We start from the raw sequence: 18,261 nt of genomic DNA, 5'->3' as shown, positions 1-18,261 counted from the left end.
GGAGTTGGGGGGGGGGGGCAAAAAATAGCCCCCCCCCCCCACACACACACACACCAGGGCGCGGGTTAAATGGCTGCTTCCGGGGCGACGGATACGGGGCGGCAAAGGAGGCATCATCCCACAAGAAACTTTTGGAGGAGGGCAAACGTTTATTTTTGCCCCTTCATAATATGTGTCCAAAACATGGGAAAATTTCCAAAACCTGATATTGTACTTACCTAATACCTATGTGCTCATACAGTTTGTCCAACGGTGGCTTGTGAACATTTTTAAATGCTAGCCCAGAAACAGTAGAACTGTTATCTTTGGCTAGCCATTTCCGCTACACAACAGTTTTTTGTATTTTCAGCTTTGATTTTGAGACATTTTAAGTGTGCAAGAGACGGACTCCCACCTTCAGAAGTCGTTTGCCCCCATTTTGTAAATGCCAAATCGCAAGCGAGCGGAGACGGAAAGGATTCGTATGCGGGTAGTTAAGACTGATAAGTGTTCGTATAAGCCACTCCTCTGACTTTTTTCAGGCGCAACAGTTTCCACTGTATAGAATGGTGAGCACCGCGGTCGTACACCGTGACCAACGCACGGTAGGCGGGTTTGGGGCTGAGCCGAGCTAAGGCATAAGGCATCTGAGTTTCATTCGTGATCCCTTATGCGCATATACCGGGACCTGACACTTGTAGCCGGAAGCGGACTGATTGACAGCCCTATCCTTGTCTTCCTCCACACTGACATTGAGCAGCGCGTGCAGCGGCCTACCAGGAAACTTACGGACGAGCAGTGGTTGTCGCCCCGTGCCGGCGCCGCCGGCCGCCGCCGTCACCATGACAGGCCTTGGGGGCCGCCAGTGCCGGTCACATGATTCGATCGGCTATGCAGGCCGGCCGGTGCAGCTGCCAGTCGGCGCCGAGGGGTGTCGGGGCGCGCAGCGGCGCCGCCGGCCGTCATGGCGCTCATCATCACTGTGCTGGCGTTCTGCCTGACCGTGGCCGGTGTGGTGCTGGTGTGCTTCTACGCGCCGTGTCTGCGCGACCACCTGGTGAGCGCCAAACGAGAGGCCAGGACTCGACGGCGGTGGGACGGAGCGGCCACCGAGCTGGCCACCGTGACGGCAGAAGCCGAGCAGCGGCGGGGCGTCGACAACCCCATGGTTCCGCCGGACTATACTGAAGAGGAGGACCTGGCAGGGGGAACTGGCAGCCGAGAGGTGGCCGCACCGATAGCAGTTCCGACGCATCAGAGCCGCTGCGGCCGTCCGGCTCGCCCTCACTACTTAGCGACAGCGGGCCGGCTAAGGCTGGACGCCGCACCACCGACGGGCTACGGCGTGCCACAGTGGCGGCGGCCGCCTGCCCCGGGACTCAGCGCATGGCAGCCGCTGGACCCGGCCCTGTGGCTGCTGCATCAGACCGGCTGGAGGCCGTCCGCTGCCGGCCCGGCAGCTCAGTGTGACCCGCCGCCCGAGTACTCCGAGGCCGGGCCGTCACTGGCGCCGACAGATACCGTCCCTCCGGCGACAGAGGCGTCCCTGAGCCGCCCGCCGAGATCGGAGCTCGGAGCTCCGCCGCCCGAGGAGGCCTGCGAGCCGCAGCCGCAGCCGCCACCGGCCGGCGCAGCTGCTGACGGCGCCGGGTTACCGCAGAGCGAGCCGGCGCGGCCGCAGCCGTTGACGCCGCGCCAGTACCAGTGCCAGTGGGAGCGGCTGGGGGCAGCTGTGGTGCCCGACGAACCGCCGCCGCCCTACTCGCCGGCTGACCCCCGCGGCAGTGAGGGGGGCTGGCAGGATACCGTCAGTGTGTGCCCAGCTGGAGCAGCGGGGACGATCGCAGTGAAAAGCCAAGTAATGCGGGATAAGCTCCATTGGTCTGACCCTGCGCTGGACTGAAGCGAGAAGTAAAACAATGTGCCGTGCAATGTTTATGGGTGCATATTAAATTGCTTATGCATACTTGTTCACTGACCAGCGCTGTGCCAGTACAACTCGAAGGAGCGCATGGATACGCTCCTGTTTTATATAATTCATCAGAAACAATAAATCATGTTGTTACTTTTATACATAGAATACGGGATAATGTGCGTAGCTTTGTAGATATTGATGGATATGGTTAGGTGTTATGTCTTGTGCAGATACGATAAATGGATGCACGAAGCTAGGTGCATTGAAATCTCTGCAATAACAACATATTCGACTTGTGTTATGAATTCCTCTCACGTTGAATGTGTGTTATTGTTTTTAGCGTTAATGACAAATGATACGTTTTTACTTTTTTATCTCTATAAAGTGTTACTTTTCGATCTCTTCGAACTTTTAACAATAAAACTGTTTTCATGTTTGCACTTCCAAGTTCCAGGGAGCCTTGACAGTAAAGCGCCGCTTAAATAATCGGATACCTAGTCCCCTGAGCTTCATTTGTATGATAAGCGAGGGTCAGGTTAAACGTCCATCAAACTACCTGAACTGCGAAAATACGCTTGGATAGAGCCAACAAGCGCATGCCATCGAAGATATCCACACAGTGCACACCTGATATATCTGCCAGAACTTCGGCCCATCATATATGAACATTGGTTCATCGACAGGCGGCGCATCTTGCCCCGCACCGGGCAGTCTCGCTGGACATGCTGTCTGTCGAGGCCATCGTGCCCATCCGAGGCACGGTGATATGCAAATGGACGGCCCGCATGTGACCGGCGCTGTGCTGACTTAATGTCCGGACTGAGCTAGACGGTCGCCTTTACCTGCAATAGGCATGATGTGCGACTTGCATTGGCGGCCGCGGAGGACATGGGGGACATGGTCTAACTTTGGGACCCCTAATTAAGCATAATTTATGGAAATCCATGTTATGGCAGTACATAGAAACAATCTGAGCTCCCAAACATCAATGTAGACGCTTGGCGCCTTCACCTCCCTCATGCTGCTCCAGTTAGGTCCTCAGTGACTCTTGATCATCGCATGTAGGCAAATGCAGAAGTCCAAAAGGCAGCTGTCAACAAAATGCCGAAAATGGCTCCAGCTAGATCGCCGTGGACGTGGTAAACTTTTTCTCTCGGCTCACAAAACCGGCTCACCGTAGGCAAAAAAAAAATCGAGAGTCGAATGCTTCAAAAGTTTTAGGGCAGGCATAACATAAGTAAGCCGGTTCCTACCTGCAATCAAGTGCAGCCATCACCTTCCACCACTTCCGATCCAAATGCGTTACGCCGTTTTATCTAACTTCATTGATCACTATGGGTTGTCCGGTATGGTATCTCTTGGACATGCCTCTTAATGTCTTATTCATTAGCAGTAAACCCCTCTCATGTATTGTAACTAATATTCATAATTAGGTACGAAAACAAATCTCAACTTAGAAACCATCGCAGAGACACCTTCCGCCCACCCTGGACTAACAGCCAAGCTAACAGCAGGAGCTGTTTTATCAGGTGATTCAATTCAGTCAGCTGTTGGAGGGCGGTGGTAAACTCGCAAAGTGATGTAAGCGTAACATATTGTTGATTATTGTCATTTCCAATCAAATTTAAACGATAAAACGACGCATCGAGCAAGGCGAGCTTGGAAGCTTGCTTCAATACCTAAATGCTCCAGGCGGAATGCTGAGGGTTATTTTATGCTATTTGACGGCGGGGAAAGTTTCCTTTCATACAGCTTTGAAGAATAAATGAGAAATTTTGGCTATTGGCTTTTCTCTGAAACATGGCCATTATCGGCTCCACACCATGGTGTGGATCCGCAGAAGTTTGCGCAAAAGCCGCAACTTTTGCAAAAGTTTGAGCTCTTGAACTTTTTGTTTGCATCCGCAAAAAAGGTAACACAGCTACCTTCAATTTTACCTTCAATAAACAACTAGCAGGCACGACTGTGTTTTTAGTTGTTCTCTTTACCGTCTTTTCACGTCACTGAATAGAACATGCATAAACCAAACAAGAATGGGTATAGCCTTCCATTGTGTTCCTCTACAATGCGGTGCGTCAATTGACACACGGCCGACCATTTGGCTATAGTTAGATCGGAAACGGTTCGGACCGATTCGGCGCCGACCCTTCGTGACCTTTGTGTGGTCTGTCCCTGGTCTGTTCAGTGTTTGTGACGTAATCCGCTAACTTCGCCGCCCATTTCTTAATCGAAGGTATCACTCCGAGCGGGAATTTCGCTGTGCAGTCGGTCGAGCTACCTGCTGCAGCCGGGCGGCCAGCGTGTTATTAAGTTTGTCGAACTTCCCTGGTGTTACGGAGGCGGGCCAAAGGTTCGAGCGCGCACCAGTGTGCGTCAACAGGTAACGAGCTCGGCTGTCTGTCAAAGACCTGACAGTCGACTGACCTGCACAGACCGCTGACTGAAGCTCTGGATGATAACGTGAAACGCGAGGGCCCACCACATTTGTAGCTTATATTTGTCTCTCGGTTGTATCTTCAAAGCATGGTAAAAGGTATTGCAATTTTCTGTTCCGGATATTTTGAATATAGCCGTCATCGAAAAATAGTAATACGTTGAGTGAAGCTTCAGCTGGTTTTTGGCAGTAGCGGCGGAACACCTTCAAGTACGGGGGGGGGGGGGGGGGCACTGCCGACTCGGTTCCAATTCTTTCCATGCAACGTCCAATAGGGCTAATGTTAAAATGGCAGAAACAAGGGGGCACGGTGCCCCGGTGCCACCCCGCTCCGCCGACTATGGATTTTGGGTCAGTGCTCTCCTGTTGTTGCTTTCCTCTGTGACCCGGCGGCGGTGTCTGGATGGGTCAGTGTCGCGCTGCTTTATAGTACCCGTCAACACCCAGTGAACTCGTTTCTCCCCGGCGACGCATTTGGTGAATGTCGCATGTCAATTAACAGCCACCACCGCTCCTTGTCAGCTTTCCTTCACATTGCATAACTTCAAGAAGTTGTAAAAACCTAAGTGCTTCCGTGCGGAATGAGTTTCTAATTACAGCGGTAATTGCTTTGGTATTATATGTCCAACCGGAGCTTACACAAGGTTGAGGGTACAGCGAAGTGTAAAAAGCTGATGACGGTTACAGTATTGCTGGGTGAACCGTGTAAACCTCATTTTGAAGACCTTGGTGCCACCTTTGACCGTTATTCAGTCTCCATAATTGTATCATCATTGCATGCATTATCCACCACGGATCAATGTTGATTGGACGCTCCTCAATTCGTTCTGCTAGTCAAGTTTAACTTGTGACATTATAGCTGAGTTGTAAAGAGGCAAACTAATTGAACTGCTCTGGATTTAGGTAAGGTCATCCATAGGTCATTCCGTGCGGCTTGTGTAAAGCACTATGATGAAAAATTCGCTACCTGTAAATGGAAATATCCCCGCAAAGCCACATGAACCGTACAAAAAAAAAGAAAAATAGACGAGCAATTAGTATATCCCAAAACTGAGCAATATCTGCCCTTATGTCTTCACGGGTCCTTTAAGACTAATTTATGTGGCTAATTTATGACTTAGATGAAAATACGAATGTTTGTTACTCTTTTCAAGGAAGCGATGACAGGGCTCAGCAAACTAAAACATGAAGACTGCTGACCTCATACGAAGGAAAATAAGATAATTGCAGTTGTCTCACCTCGCGGACAAATAATCCAACGGAAGACGGTGGTTAGGTATATGTATTGGTATTTGGTAGCAATAATATGCATTAGTTAGTCTACAGAAGTTGATAAAATCGGAATCAGAGAAATGTGGGAAAAACTAAAAACCAGCATCAGTGGATGAGAAAATGTGATTTACAATGACTGTGGTGTCACATGATATAAAATGCGTATTGTGTACCCCAAAATACTCACAGTGCCATATGACATCTCGGATATATGATGCTATTGATCTATCCAATCATACACAATACCCATAAATACGGTAAGAGAGCGATGTTGTAGAACACATACCGAATGAAAGGGGCTTGTTTCAATAAGTGGATTCGAAAAGTGGCTCTATTTTTCTAACACTATCCCGCAAATTCAATCGTATGCAATTGTGCCGTTTCTTAATCGCATTTATTCGTAATACTTACATTTCTTTTGGATAAAGGTGCTAACCATGCTCAAAAATGTCTTACAAGATCAAAGAGCCGTAGGCAGATCCGGAAAGAAGGCCCCTCGGACGCTTTGGAGAGGGCACAGTGCATACCTCCAGAACGTTTCTCTAAATTCCAAAAACTTCTGTGATTCCCATTCATTGTGCACTACTTTCAGTTAACCCGTGCCCGCTGGGCTATTCAGCCATACGCGCCCTGCTGGGGGGCGGCAGATTCTGCCCCCCCCCCCTCTAACTTCCGAACCGATGGTCGTAGAAAGACGGGGAAAACGGCAATCGAAAGCTCTTAACAAGGCGGATCTTAAGAGCCCAATGTTTTTGCTTAAGTAGGTAAACAGCATGCGGCCCTGGTCAGGGCCTATTTTAAGACAATTTGACTGGGGTGGCCAGGCAGTGGTGGCGCCCCTGTCTCTTGTGTGGCCCCCCCCCCCACCGAAATGCTGATGTGCGCAGCATTTCGATGGGGGGGGGGCGACACAATCGAGTCTCAGAATCTTTTATTTGTGACGGTAGTACGTAAGGGCTAATGTTTCGGGAAAGTGTCTGGAGGCGTTTATTGGCATAGTTTTTAATCTTTTATTTGTGACGGTAGTACGTAAGGGCTAATGTTTCGGGAAAGTGTCTGGAGGCGTTTATTGGCATAGTTTTTTTTTCTAACATAGCCCTTTCGGGCGCTGCATGGAAAGAATTCAGCCAAAAGTCGGCTGTGCATGGTGCAACCCCCTTTCGTCAGAGAACTTTTACTGCTTATGCCGATGGCCCTAAAATCCCTCCCCCCCCGATCCGTCCATGATAAACAAAACACCTTCCCATCCCAAGGCAGCGGCGTCACTCGAGGTCACTTAACCGGTCGCCAGGATAGGGGAGGGGGTCAAACGGACCCCTCTCGGTTTTTCGCGAATAACTCGCGTAAAAAGCGACCGATCGCGACGAAACTTTTGGTACCCTCACGATAATCAATTTTACACCTACCCTGAAAATTTTATGACCCTGACCCTAATGACCTTTGACCAGTGACCTACTTTTCAAGACCATGTTTGGTCGGAATCGCGATTCGGCGTGTCGGCTCGCATTAGGCGCGCGTTTGCAGTCTTTTCGTGGTTTCAAGCGTTCAAGCATGTGATATGATGTTGCTCCCATGCCAGCATTAGGGTGGGTGTCAAGGTCACTGGAAGGTCAGGTCAGGTCATTGATCTTTGATGTCCTCAGTTCACTTTTTGGAGTTTTACTTGTTTCTAGGCTAGTTTTTGGAGCTGAATTCGAATTTAGCAATCATTTGAACATTAACGATGTAGTTTTGGTGCCTTCACTACATGTTACGAAGCTGTCAGAGGCGGTTGCCACTTACTACGAATACCCGGCAAAACCCTTACCGGTTGACCTGACCTGACCTGACCCGACCTGGCCTAAATGCATGAAGAATCATCTATGATCATAACTAACATGATATTCGTCATCAGCACCCCGAAAAACCCCATAGGAGCCACCCTTTACGACGTTCTAACAGGTCCCGATTTTCTCGACTTTTGGGTCATTGATCTGACCTGGAAGGTCAACCGATGACCTAGGACCTTAAAATTGGATATCATCGGCTTTCTCTCGTCACGGGCAACACGCTCGTTTTTTCCGCGAAGCTCTAGCTCAATCAGGGGCAAAACGGCAAGGTGGGGGGTCTAACGCCCCCCCCCCCCCTTCCCCTATACGTCCGCGGCTGGAAAAACACCAATACGGGCGAGGATTAAACCGCCGCCCGCCAGATTTTTCTCTTGGAAATACCCTCGTCAGAAGCAATGCGTGCACGTGCGTTTGAAAATCCGCTGTTGATCACGCGGCCAGTCTCAAAGCCACATCACAATTCAATTTTGCGGCCAATATCTCGCCACGCCACTGCCTCGAGACGCTCTCCAGATTTTGAAGAGCTTATGGCTCTGTAATGCCAAGAAAGATGCATTGGTGACCACTGACCAGTGTTGTAATTTGTATATTGCTATTTGTCATCGATGCGCCATTGATACCTCAACCGAGATATCTTCTCAGTTGTGGTAAGGCGCCTGAATAGTAGGACAATCCAGTAGCGGTATGGCGTCCCTGAGGGGCGCCCCAGTAGTGACAGGGCGCTCCAGTCTCGGTAGGGCGCCCCAGGCGTGACGGGGCACCCCTCAGTAGTGTAATGAAGCCCCAGTAGCGGCATTGAGCCCAAACAGCGGTGGGCGATCCACTGGTTGTAAGGCGTCTCAGTTGTGGCATAGCGCCCCAGTAGTGGCAGTAAGGGCGAGTTAGTTACTTGACTTACTGCTAGAGTAAATGCGCCCCAGTAGTGGTACGGCACCTCAGTTGTGGTAAGGTGCACCCGTTGTGATAGGGCGCCCCAGCTGTGTCAGGGCGCCCAGTGATGGTAGGGCGCCCCGGTTGTAGCAGGGCGCCGGAGTAGTGGTAGGGCGCCCAAGTAGTGGTGGGCGCCCCAGTGGTGGTAGGGCGCCTCGTGGCGGTAGGGTGCACCAGAAACTTAGGGCGCCCCAGCACCAGCGGAACGTCACAGTAGTGTTACGACGCCGCAGTAGTGGTACGGCGTCCCATTTCTGATAGGGCGCCCAAAGGTGGTTGGCGCCCCAATCGTGTCTGGGCGCCCCAATGTTGATAGGACACTTCAGTCGTGGTAGGCGCCCAAGTGCTGGTAGGGCGCCCCATTGCCGGTAGTGTGTCCCAATCGAAGTAGGGCGCCACAGTTGCACTTGCGGCAGGGCACCCCCAGTAGTGAGAGGGCACCCCCATTGGTGGTGGTGGCGCCTCAGTGAGCCCTTTTCCCCCTGTCAAGCTGAGTTGCGCCCCAAGAATGTGTCGCATCCGTGATTGTCGGCAGCCAATATATGTGGGCGGACTTTTGGGCTGTTTTTCACTGGGGTGGCAAAGTAAGACGACTGGGGTGGAAAACCGCACCACTGGGGTGGGTTTTGCCACCCCAGTTAACATGTTAAAATAGGCCCTGGCCCTGGTGGCGCAGTCGGTTATGGCGTCGACCCGCGGTGCGGGCGGTGCCGGGTTCGGGTTCGATTCCCGGTTCCGCCCGTTCCGCTGGCGTCGTCCCCGGCTGTGTCACCAGGTGTGGGGTAGGCTCCCACTTCAGCCGTAGCCTGGGGGTGGGGGAACAAGGGTCAGGAGGAGGAGAAGCCCTCCTGTAAATGGGAAATAAGTGCCCGTTGGAGGGTGGCCTGAATAAAAAAAAAAGTATCGGTCTTGCACCGTAGTTGCCGAAGAATGGACTGAGACTGATTGCCCAAAACGTGTTCTTAGACTACCAAGACAATATTCGTTGCATACAATAGCATTCAAAGGTCAAGGTCAAGGTCAGGTCAGGTCAGGTCAGGTCACCAAAAACAAAATATGGAAAAGGGCATGTGCGACACATGTTTTATGGGTCATTTTATTCATAAAATTCAATAGGCACACTCAATAAGTGATATCGACCACCTATGGATGAATTTCAGGTCGAGGTCAGGTCAAGGTCAGGTCAAGTGAGGTCAAATTTTGAAGTTGGTTGTTACGACCTAAAAAGGTGTCTATCTGAAGCAGTTTTTTACGGCGTATCGAATGGTGCTATTTTTGTTTCCGTACGAGGTCTAGAATTTCCAAAAAAAATATTTTTCAAAAAATTTGTGTGTGGTGATCCGTAATAAATTTTTTAATAACTCCCACATTTTTAAACCGATTCTTCTAAAAATTGGTATGTGGGTTCACATAGAATACTTCTCTGACATATATTCTGTTTTTTTTTTGCGATACACTAAAAATTTTTGGATTTTATAATTATTTTCCCAAAAAAGTCAGTTTTTTAACAAAAAAGGGGACAAAATCCAAAATTTTCAAAAACCGAGATAGTCATTAGATAGACAAAGTAGAATCACTTATAATCTTTTTGTAACGTCTTGATTCCTTTAAAAATGAAGATGTTAGCGGCGTTTGAAATTTTGCCGTTTTTGAGGCGAAAATGGGTGACATGACGTCACTTTAACGTCATTTTCTCAAAAATTGTTCGACGGATTTCGCTCAAATTTTCAGGAAACGTGTTAAATTGATGTTTAATAAGGTACTAAAAGTTTGGCGTCGCTAGCATAACGCGTTTAGAAGTTATTGGCGAAAAACGGGAGGGGGCAGATTCTACGCCCCCCCCCCCCCCAGCGGGGCGCGGGTTAAAAGCTATTTTTCCAATAAAAGCTATTTACTTTTCATTCTATTAAAGAGAAACCATAAATTTTCATCGACATTGGGCGATGCGAGGGGGCCCCTTGGATCCGTCAGTGCAATGGTCTGTAATGTTTTTTTTTTTTTTTGACACGCACACACCTACGCTAACGCATAGCGGACATCTCGGCATGCTTTAAAATCATTAACATTTTCAAAATTTCAACTGCACCGTTTCCTTTTCTCATCATATCCTAATCCTCTCAGCCTAAGCGATGCATCTTTTCGTTCAGAAGCACGGCCAGGGTCGGGAAACGACGTTATTGTCACGCGAGTTGCCACTTCCTACCCAAAACGTAATTACGAGGCCCTCCCCGTGGCACGCCTGTCAGGGAGTTGACCATCGGCAGGGCCAGATAACGAGGGGGCCATGTCCGGCTTCTCACAGCTGTCTCGCGCCGCCGGCTCGGCTGAGAGCGGTCAGCGGACCGGCTGGCTGGCGCCGTGGGGAGACCGCGGTGGCTGGGCGCCTGCGCTGGGGCGGCCGGGCGCTCCCCATATATCCGGGGCCGCCACCTCCGGCCGGAGACCAGCACAGAGCCCCGGGCAGACCACACCGCCATCGGACGTCCCCCGGCCGACACAACAGCACAGTTCAGGTCAGTTCTCGGTGTTATCAGTGCCCTCAGTTCTGAATGTCAGGCTCCGACCGTTAGGCAGCATTGGTCGCCACAGCGCTCGCTATTCTTTTTTTTTGCGTAGACCTGCGGGCGCGCGCATTGCTGCAGTATCAGTCGGCTAACTTTGGTGAGGCGTGTTCACCATGTGCAGTGTCCAATGTTCAGCACCGTATACATCATAGGCACGTTAACAGTTGACCGATGTTGATAGGCTAAAAATACTCACAAACTGTATTTAATAACCTCGCTAAGAAAGACACCTTGTTTTTCTTCGCGATGATAGCACGAAGAAACAAAACATGCAAATAATTCACTTGTTTTAATGACATCACAAAATCACTGTCTCATTTACTTATCTAGTGCTGCAAAATACTGTGAGGCCTTCCTGTTACCGGGCTATCGGGCTACGAAAATTTGAAGGATCTTAAGAACGTTTGGTAAGCATGGAATGACATCGACGCGATCAGACGGCAGCGCGCACCTAAACAGCTATAGAACGAAGAACAATCCCTTGCAACGATGACCTGGGGTCAAATCGTTCTTAGTCACCACAGGATTAAGGATACGTTTAGCGAGTTGGAACGTATAATTTACGTCTATATTTTCAATGGTCCTTGATTGACCTCTGGGGGTCTTAACTAGCAATGTATCGTTAAGGCGGGTCGTCCCTTTTAAAACTCACGGCTGGGCTGCACCTGAGAGCGCTGAGTTTCCCTGCAGGCAGCTAGTCAGCTCAGCATAATTTCAGTCCCCACTGGGCCTCCACCATCTGCTCACGGGAAGTACCCGTCCGTCGCCTCAGGTTCCTGGACTCCTCTCTACCTGTATTATGCATGCGTGCATCAGGCTATAGGCAGTCAGTAAGTTGTTCTCGCCTAGCCGTCACAAGCGGAGTGCAATGGTGATGCAGGAATCCGTCGAAATTCTTCACCCCATGCACCTACTGCGCATTGTATTTCTGGCCAATAATTATTTTATAGCCGTGGCATGAACCCCTTCATCTTAGCTTTCATGGAGCGCAGTGAGAGAAATACCTCGAATCAGGCCCAAAGCACCAACCCCTCGTGTCTATCTCGTGTTGAAAAAGAAAAGATGAACGGCGGCTTCATGGATTAGGGTTTGCACCACTGCATAGTACGATACATTTGCATGAAGACGAGTGACCACAGTCGAACGGTATTGGGTGTTTGTCCAGCGTCGCGCGGACCCCAGCTATCATACGAGCGCGGGCCCGTCTGACACGACTTCAATCATCCATGGACACGTGTAGGGTAGCCATTTGAGGCGCCGATGTCACCGCCTAAATGCGTAGTCGGTCCGTTATGGCAGTGGCGGCCGAGGTGTCAGTATTCGGCGGCCGAGCGTACACGGGTGTCGCCGTATCTCGGCGGGCCTGTCCGAATGTTTAACGGTGTCTGGATGTACTCCCGGTGACCGACGTGGCTGTGTCCCGCAGGATGACCAGCTCCGTGGGACGATGGGCGGTGCGGCTGCTGCTCTGTCTCACAGCGATCACATCACAGGTATTCGCCGCTATGTTGCACAGTCATGTTAAAGGAAATAACTGTGAAAAATTATTGCATAGTGCCAGGACAGCGGCCACCCATTGGCTTGACTTGTTTAAATGTAGGCAAACACCTGACAGAACTAAATAAAAACTATCTTCCCGTGGCATTCTTTCTATTTTCCGTCCCGAGTTTCCGTACCAATAGCGAATCGTAAATGAGGTAACTGATTGCAATATTTATTCAAGCCGAGGCAAATGTGCCTTCACTAACTTCATTACTGACCATTTCCATATAGATCCTAGCGAGGGCACCGCCAGGTCGGATGAGCAGACGAGCTCCTGCATCTACCGAACTGGGTAAGTTCGCAATACCGACATCTTCTGCTGCACGAAACAGCCTCACTAAAGCGCAATCGGATTATTCAGTACCGCAACTGAAGCAATTCAGAGTTGAGTATCGCAACAACGTATCTGAGGCGTTGATGCTGGCATTAGGCGATTAGCACCCATGACGAATTCGCCTTAGTCAGCAGACACTAACGGGTCCAATGTATACCCGATACCCCTCCCCAGCGGAGCCGTGTCTGTATGTCCCCGTGCTGCCCGCAGGCGAGTTCCTACAGCTGGGGGAGGCCACCGGCCCGCTGACCGTGTCTGTATGTCCCCGTGCTGCCCGCAGGCGAGTTCCTACAGCTGGGGGAGGCCACCGGCCCGCTGACCGTGTCTGTATGTCCCCGTGTTGCCCGCAGGCGAGTTCCTATACAGCTGGGGGAGGCCACCGGCCCGCTGACCGTGTCTGTATGTCCCCGTGTTGCCCGCAGGCGAGTTCCTATACAGCTGGGGGAGGCCACCGGCCCGCTGACCGTGTCTGTATGTCCCCGTGTTGCCCGCAGGCGAGTTCCTACAGCTGGGGGAGGCCACCGGCCCGCTGACCGTGTCTGTATGTCCCCGTGCTGCCCGCAGGCGAGTTCCTACAGCTGGGGGAGGCCACCGGCCCGCTGACCGTGTCTGTATGTCCCCGTGCTGCCCGCAGGCGAGTTCCTACAGCTGGGGGAGGCCACCGGCCCGCTGACCGTGTCTGTATGTCCCCGTGCTGCCCGCAGGCGAGTTCCTACAGCTGGGGGAGGCCACCGGCCCGCTGAAGACGACCCGCCAGTCGGGCTCAGCGATGATTGAGTGCGAGTTCATGGGCTCACCGCCGCCTGTGGTCCAGTGGCTCAGGGGGAAGGCCGTCCATGCCCAGGTGAGACGCGAGGCCGGTGCCGCACACAGTCGGTATATACCAATGCCATGTCGTCACTCGTCACTATACAGAATATCTGGCGAAAGCACATCTTTAAAAATGACAACCGTCCGTGAATGGAATGACAACCGTGAATGAAATGAACTATTTTCTTCTTTTTTTTCGAAGAACCTTGAAATGTTCATGTAACATGTCTTCAGGACCGGGCGAGTGACAAGCTCGCCGAGCTGCGGAGCGAGCTGTCGGGTATGGAGCCTCTGCCGCTGGACTCGGCCACAAGTATCGGGGCGACCCGCGCCCGGCTGTACCTCGACTGTGTCAGCCCCTCTGATCAGGTCAGTCTGGTACCTCGACCGTGTCAGCCCCGCCGACCAGGTCAGTCTGGCACCTCGACTGTGTCAGCCCCTCCGATCAGGTCAGCCTTCGTGGCCGCCGCGCCGTGAGCACTGAGCAGCATCGGTATCAGATACCAATAATTACCCAATCTCCAGATCAGGGCACACCAGAAAATAACTAGCTGGGATTATGTGTGATTCGATTTATTCAGCATTCGAAAGTTAAATGAGGCCTTTGCAAAGGCGATATTGGTGCAGGCAAATTTGCGGTCAATATAATTGGGCTTCAGTATATCGAATGGCGCCAGACGGCCACTCCAATGGATTGCACGGCAACCTACAGGAATAATCAATCCATGTAATAGGGAAAGATCCAAGGAAACTTCTACACGTCTGTCTGTTACAAAGGCTTGCAATGCATCAGCCTCCTTGTCCACGGGCTCAGACAAATGGGCGTCCCCTGCTGGCTTAATAGAAACGGGCATTTCTATCGTGCCATCCAGAACAAAGCATCGTCGCTGAAACCTAGCAATGTGTGGAGGGCTCACCAAATCGGTCCTATTTGGCATCTGGAAAAGGGAAAACGAATGGTGAAGCTTCAGGAATGCTTATCGGTACAAAATAAAGCCTTCGTTCATGTAAAGGCGTCTCACGAATCAAGATACAGCCATCGAAACACATTGCCCTTGTAACCGGTGCCCTGGTAAAGGTATTCGTGTCGGGTATTACACGACTGTTCCCAAATACGGTGTCAAAAATTGATATCGGTAAAGCCGGTTTGCCGTTGGGTCTGCACCCACGACGAAATGTCGGGCCGGGGGCTGTCACTGGCACCGTTACCGCTCAGGGTCAAAGAAAGGTGGAAACGGTACTGGCAAAACAACCGGTCAGCTGCCGTCTTACGTATTCGCTTGTTGTTACATAATACCATAATACCAAACCAAATAGGTATCTGGTACCTGGTGGATAATAATGGAGACTGGGCTGGTGTTTCAATAAAAGTAGTTTCCATTTCAAAAGATGCGTACACAATCGGTCATCTGTTGAAAGTAAACCAACGATATATCTCGAAGATCGCAGTAGCTACAACTAAAGTCTGGAACGTTACTTTCTGTTAGAACTTGCAAGCCGTATATTAGCCGTTTTCACGACGGGCTATCCGGCGAATGCACCTGATTTGACCAAATCTGCACCTAATTTCTTTTACAGCAAATATCTTCATTTTATGAATATGTTTCAGTGTTTTAATCGATGATGCTCTCTGATAATATGACAAAGCAGGCATATAAGCATTAAGCAATTAGTGCAACCCTAGCTGATAGCTGCTAAGAGACACACTGAACCTGATTTGACCAAATCTTCACCTAATCTGTACCAGATGTGCACCAAATGTGTACCAGATGGCCGTCGTGAAAACGGCTATTTTACACCTAACAATGAAACGTAAAACATTATCGACCGACAACCTCTCCCCAACCCGAACCTGGCAAACTCAGAAAGTCAGAAGCAATAGGCTATCCGTTATATCAGTAACAGCTACAATTGGAAACTATATTGGGGAAAAAAAGACTGATGTTTTCAACAGCCCTGTCTGTCGGCCAGGTCACAGAGAAACTGTTTTCTTTTAACGAATTCCTTGGAACCAAAACGGTCATACTAATTCATTCCGCTTCACAGCTGGAATCTCCTCAGTTTCATCTGCACACTCTGCAAAATAAGGCACAGCTGACCGAGCCAGGGTGTGATCCGTATCGCCGTTTATGTTTTGTTCGTACCGGCGACTGAACCTGCAGTCCCGCAGCTCATCACCCGTTTACATACATAAGACATTTGACCCGTTCATCTGTCTCCAGGGCGAGTATACCTGCCAAGGAAGAACGCCCAGTGAGGTCGCCAGCTCCACAACGCAGCTCTACGTTACAGGTAACCATAGGAATTAGCCAAAATAAGGACAAAACAGCATGACGTCTGACTATGGAAGCAGTCAATAGAATTATTAATGCATTATTATTAAGCAATGACAAAAATTGATTTATCTATGTTTCCAAATGCTATAAACACTTACAAACCTTTACATCTGATAGGGCAGAAATGCATTTCGGTTGGCATTCCCTATATTTAACTTTTTTCAAAATATTACGATTAAATTTCTCATATCGGTGTCTAAGCCGATGACTCCCGACCGACTAATTTTACGACAGAGCCGCTGAGCGAGGAGTCCATCCTGGCCTGCGAGGAGGCCAAGGGCTCGCCGTTCCAGGCTGTCCGCGTCGTCCAGTGGCGACCAAAGATTCTCGCCATGTGAGTGAAACGAATCAGCCGCAACAATTATCTACTTAACCTAGCCGGCCTAATGAGCAAACGGTCACGATGCATACCTAGCTATTACGTGCCTTGCAATGATATCCTAATGCATGCACATTTGTACCATGTCCAAGCCTTTGCTACTGCATGCCTTATTCGAATGCTGGATTACCTATCAAATCTATGGAAAGCATACATTTAGATAAATAGAAGAGTACTGAGTAGCGCTTAAAACATTTCCAGGATGGGCACCCAGGCTCGCTTGGTTTGCATCACCAGCGGCTTCCCAGCGCCATCTATTAGCTGGACACGGAACTACCAGCCGCTGGAGACCGGATCGGGCAGAATCACGGTAGGTAGATGATATTCACGAAATCACGGAAATTCTGATGGTAGAAGCACGTTTGGTCGACGTAGACAGGGAATCACGGAATGTTGACAAAAAATCGTTCGACGGTTACAGAGTCAAGGTCTGCCGATATTTTAATTTATCCGTTAATCAGCCCCTTATGATCAGTCAGTCAGGGGCTAAATATCTTATGCGGATTTGTTTTCTACCCAGTGTAGTGTGCCTGATAGGCGTCCTAGCCCGATGACCTCCATACCAGGCGTGACCTCTCTCCCGGTGCTTCAGGTGACCCCCAGCGGGGACTTGATCATCGACGACCTTCAGTGGTCCGACATGGGCCAGTACCAGTGTATCGCCAGCAACGAGATCTCGTCCGACTCAGTGACGACCTTCCTCTACCCGTTCAAGGTCAGAGCTATGTCCCCTTCAAGGTCACAGCTATTAACCAATCGAGGTCAACGTTTAAGGTTAAAATCTAAAAAGGTCCGTTCAGGTTAAAATCTAATGACCCTCAACTGGTGTGTCACTGTGGGATCGTTCGAAATCAGAGCTCAGTTCAGTTCAGTTCAGGTTAACCCATTCGGTTCAGGGTCAGACCATCTTCCACTCATCTGCAGTCCATATGTGAGCCGAGTTTCGGTTGACCGGGACCGTCTGTTGTTTCCAGGCCGGTAAGTAGACGGCAGCTGCTGTGGCACACCGTTGGAGGCGTCTCATGGATTGACGAGAGCCGTGGACTGAACTGTCGTGTGAACTCCGAGACGGTCCGAGCCAGGCCAGCCAGTCCTCGAGCCGGACCCAGAGTTGGATCCACCAGTCGGACCCCCGGGTCCCGGAGGCGGACCCACCAGTCCACGAGGCGGGTCCGCCGGTCCCCAAGCCGGACCCGTCCGTTCCCGAGTCGGGTTCGCCAATCCGAGAGTCGGGTCCGCATCAGCCACCAGATGAGACACCCGTTCCGACACAGTGATCACATACTGTGCTAGTCCACCCATTGTTATGATTAAGGCCAGCGACTCAGAGTCGGCGGCAATCGCATACTGTGAAGATACGTTGTGTTCTATGAATTGAATTCAGTGATGAAATACACAATCAATGTGCAATGTGTTCCCTGTTCTATAATGGCAGACGCCGTATAAAATATTCGTACCTACCAGGGGCGGCGCCACGGGTTTTCGATAGGGGGGGACGGGGGACTTGCCTGACCGAAAATCCCAAAAGTAGATACTGATCGTATATGCAAAAAAAAAAACGAGGCACGTAATGCCGTGAAACTTGGCAAAGCCCAAAACACATCGAATGGTGCATCCCGTTTCCAAACTTATCCTAGGACACTTAAGATCGATCACCTTTTCAGGCCTCCTTGCCTCTAAATCAAAATTTGCAGTCTTGCCAACTTAAAGCTGGTTTCCTACAAGCTGCGAATTGCTTAGGTATGATGAGTAGCTATTCTTACGTTTCGTACTTTAAAATTTTCGATCTTACGTCTGGTCAGCTTCATGGCTTCACCATCATATAGTCATGGAGGAAAAGTGGGAATGTCTTCTGTTCTAACAAGTGCGTCAAAACTGCAATATAATTTCAGAATCATGACATCACTACCTGATCCATATGCAACGGGCAGGGTGCA

General features: G+C 50.4%; 1 protein-coding gene across 1 annotated transcript; it reads left to right on the top strand.

The window, feature by feature from the left end:
- The first annotated feature begins 10,645 nt into the window (after window positions 1-10,645).
- Window positions 10,646-17,734, top strand: LOC122387553 (neural/ectodermal development factor IMP-L2-like). The gene is made up of 10 exons (XM_043377863.1): window positions 10,646-10,872; window positions 12,350-12,416; window positions 12,697-12,757; window positions 13,504-13,643; window positions 13,844-13,978; window positions 15,832-15,901; window positions 16,180-16,279; window positions 16,526-16,634; window positions 16,917-17,039; window positions 17,299-17,734. Exons 2-10 carry the CDS (start codon window positions 12,351-12,353, stop codon window positions 17,308-17,310), a joined length of 816 nt encoding a protein of 271 aa, XP_043233798.1. The 5' UTR covers window positions 10,646-10,872; window position 12,350; the 3' UTR covers window positions 17,311-17,734.
- The last annotated feature ends 527 nt before the right edge of the window (window positions 17,735-18,261 follow it).

The sequence above is a fragment of the Amphibalanus amphitrite genome, unplaced genomic scaffold, assembly GCF_019059575.1.
Source record: "Amphibalanus amphitrite isolate SeventyFive unplaced genomic scaffold, NRLGWU_Aamphi_draft 000289F_arrow, whole genome shotgun sequence".
Classification (NCBI taxonomy): Eukaryota; Metazoa; Arthropoda; class Thecostraca; order Balanomorpha; family Balanidae; genus Amphibalanus; species Amphibalanus amphitrite.
Note: the sequence above shows the minus strand (reverse complement) of the source record. Positions and strands in the feature narration are given on the sequence as shown.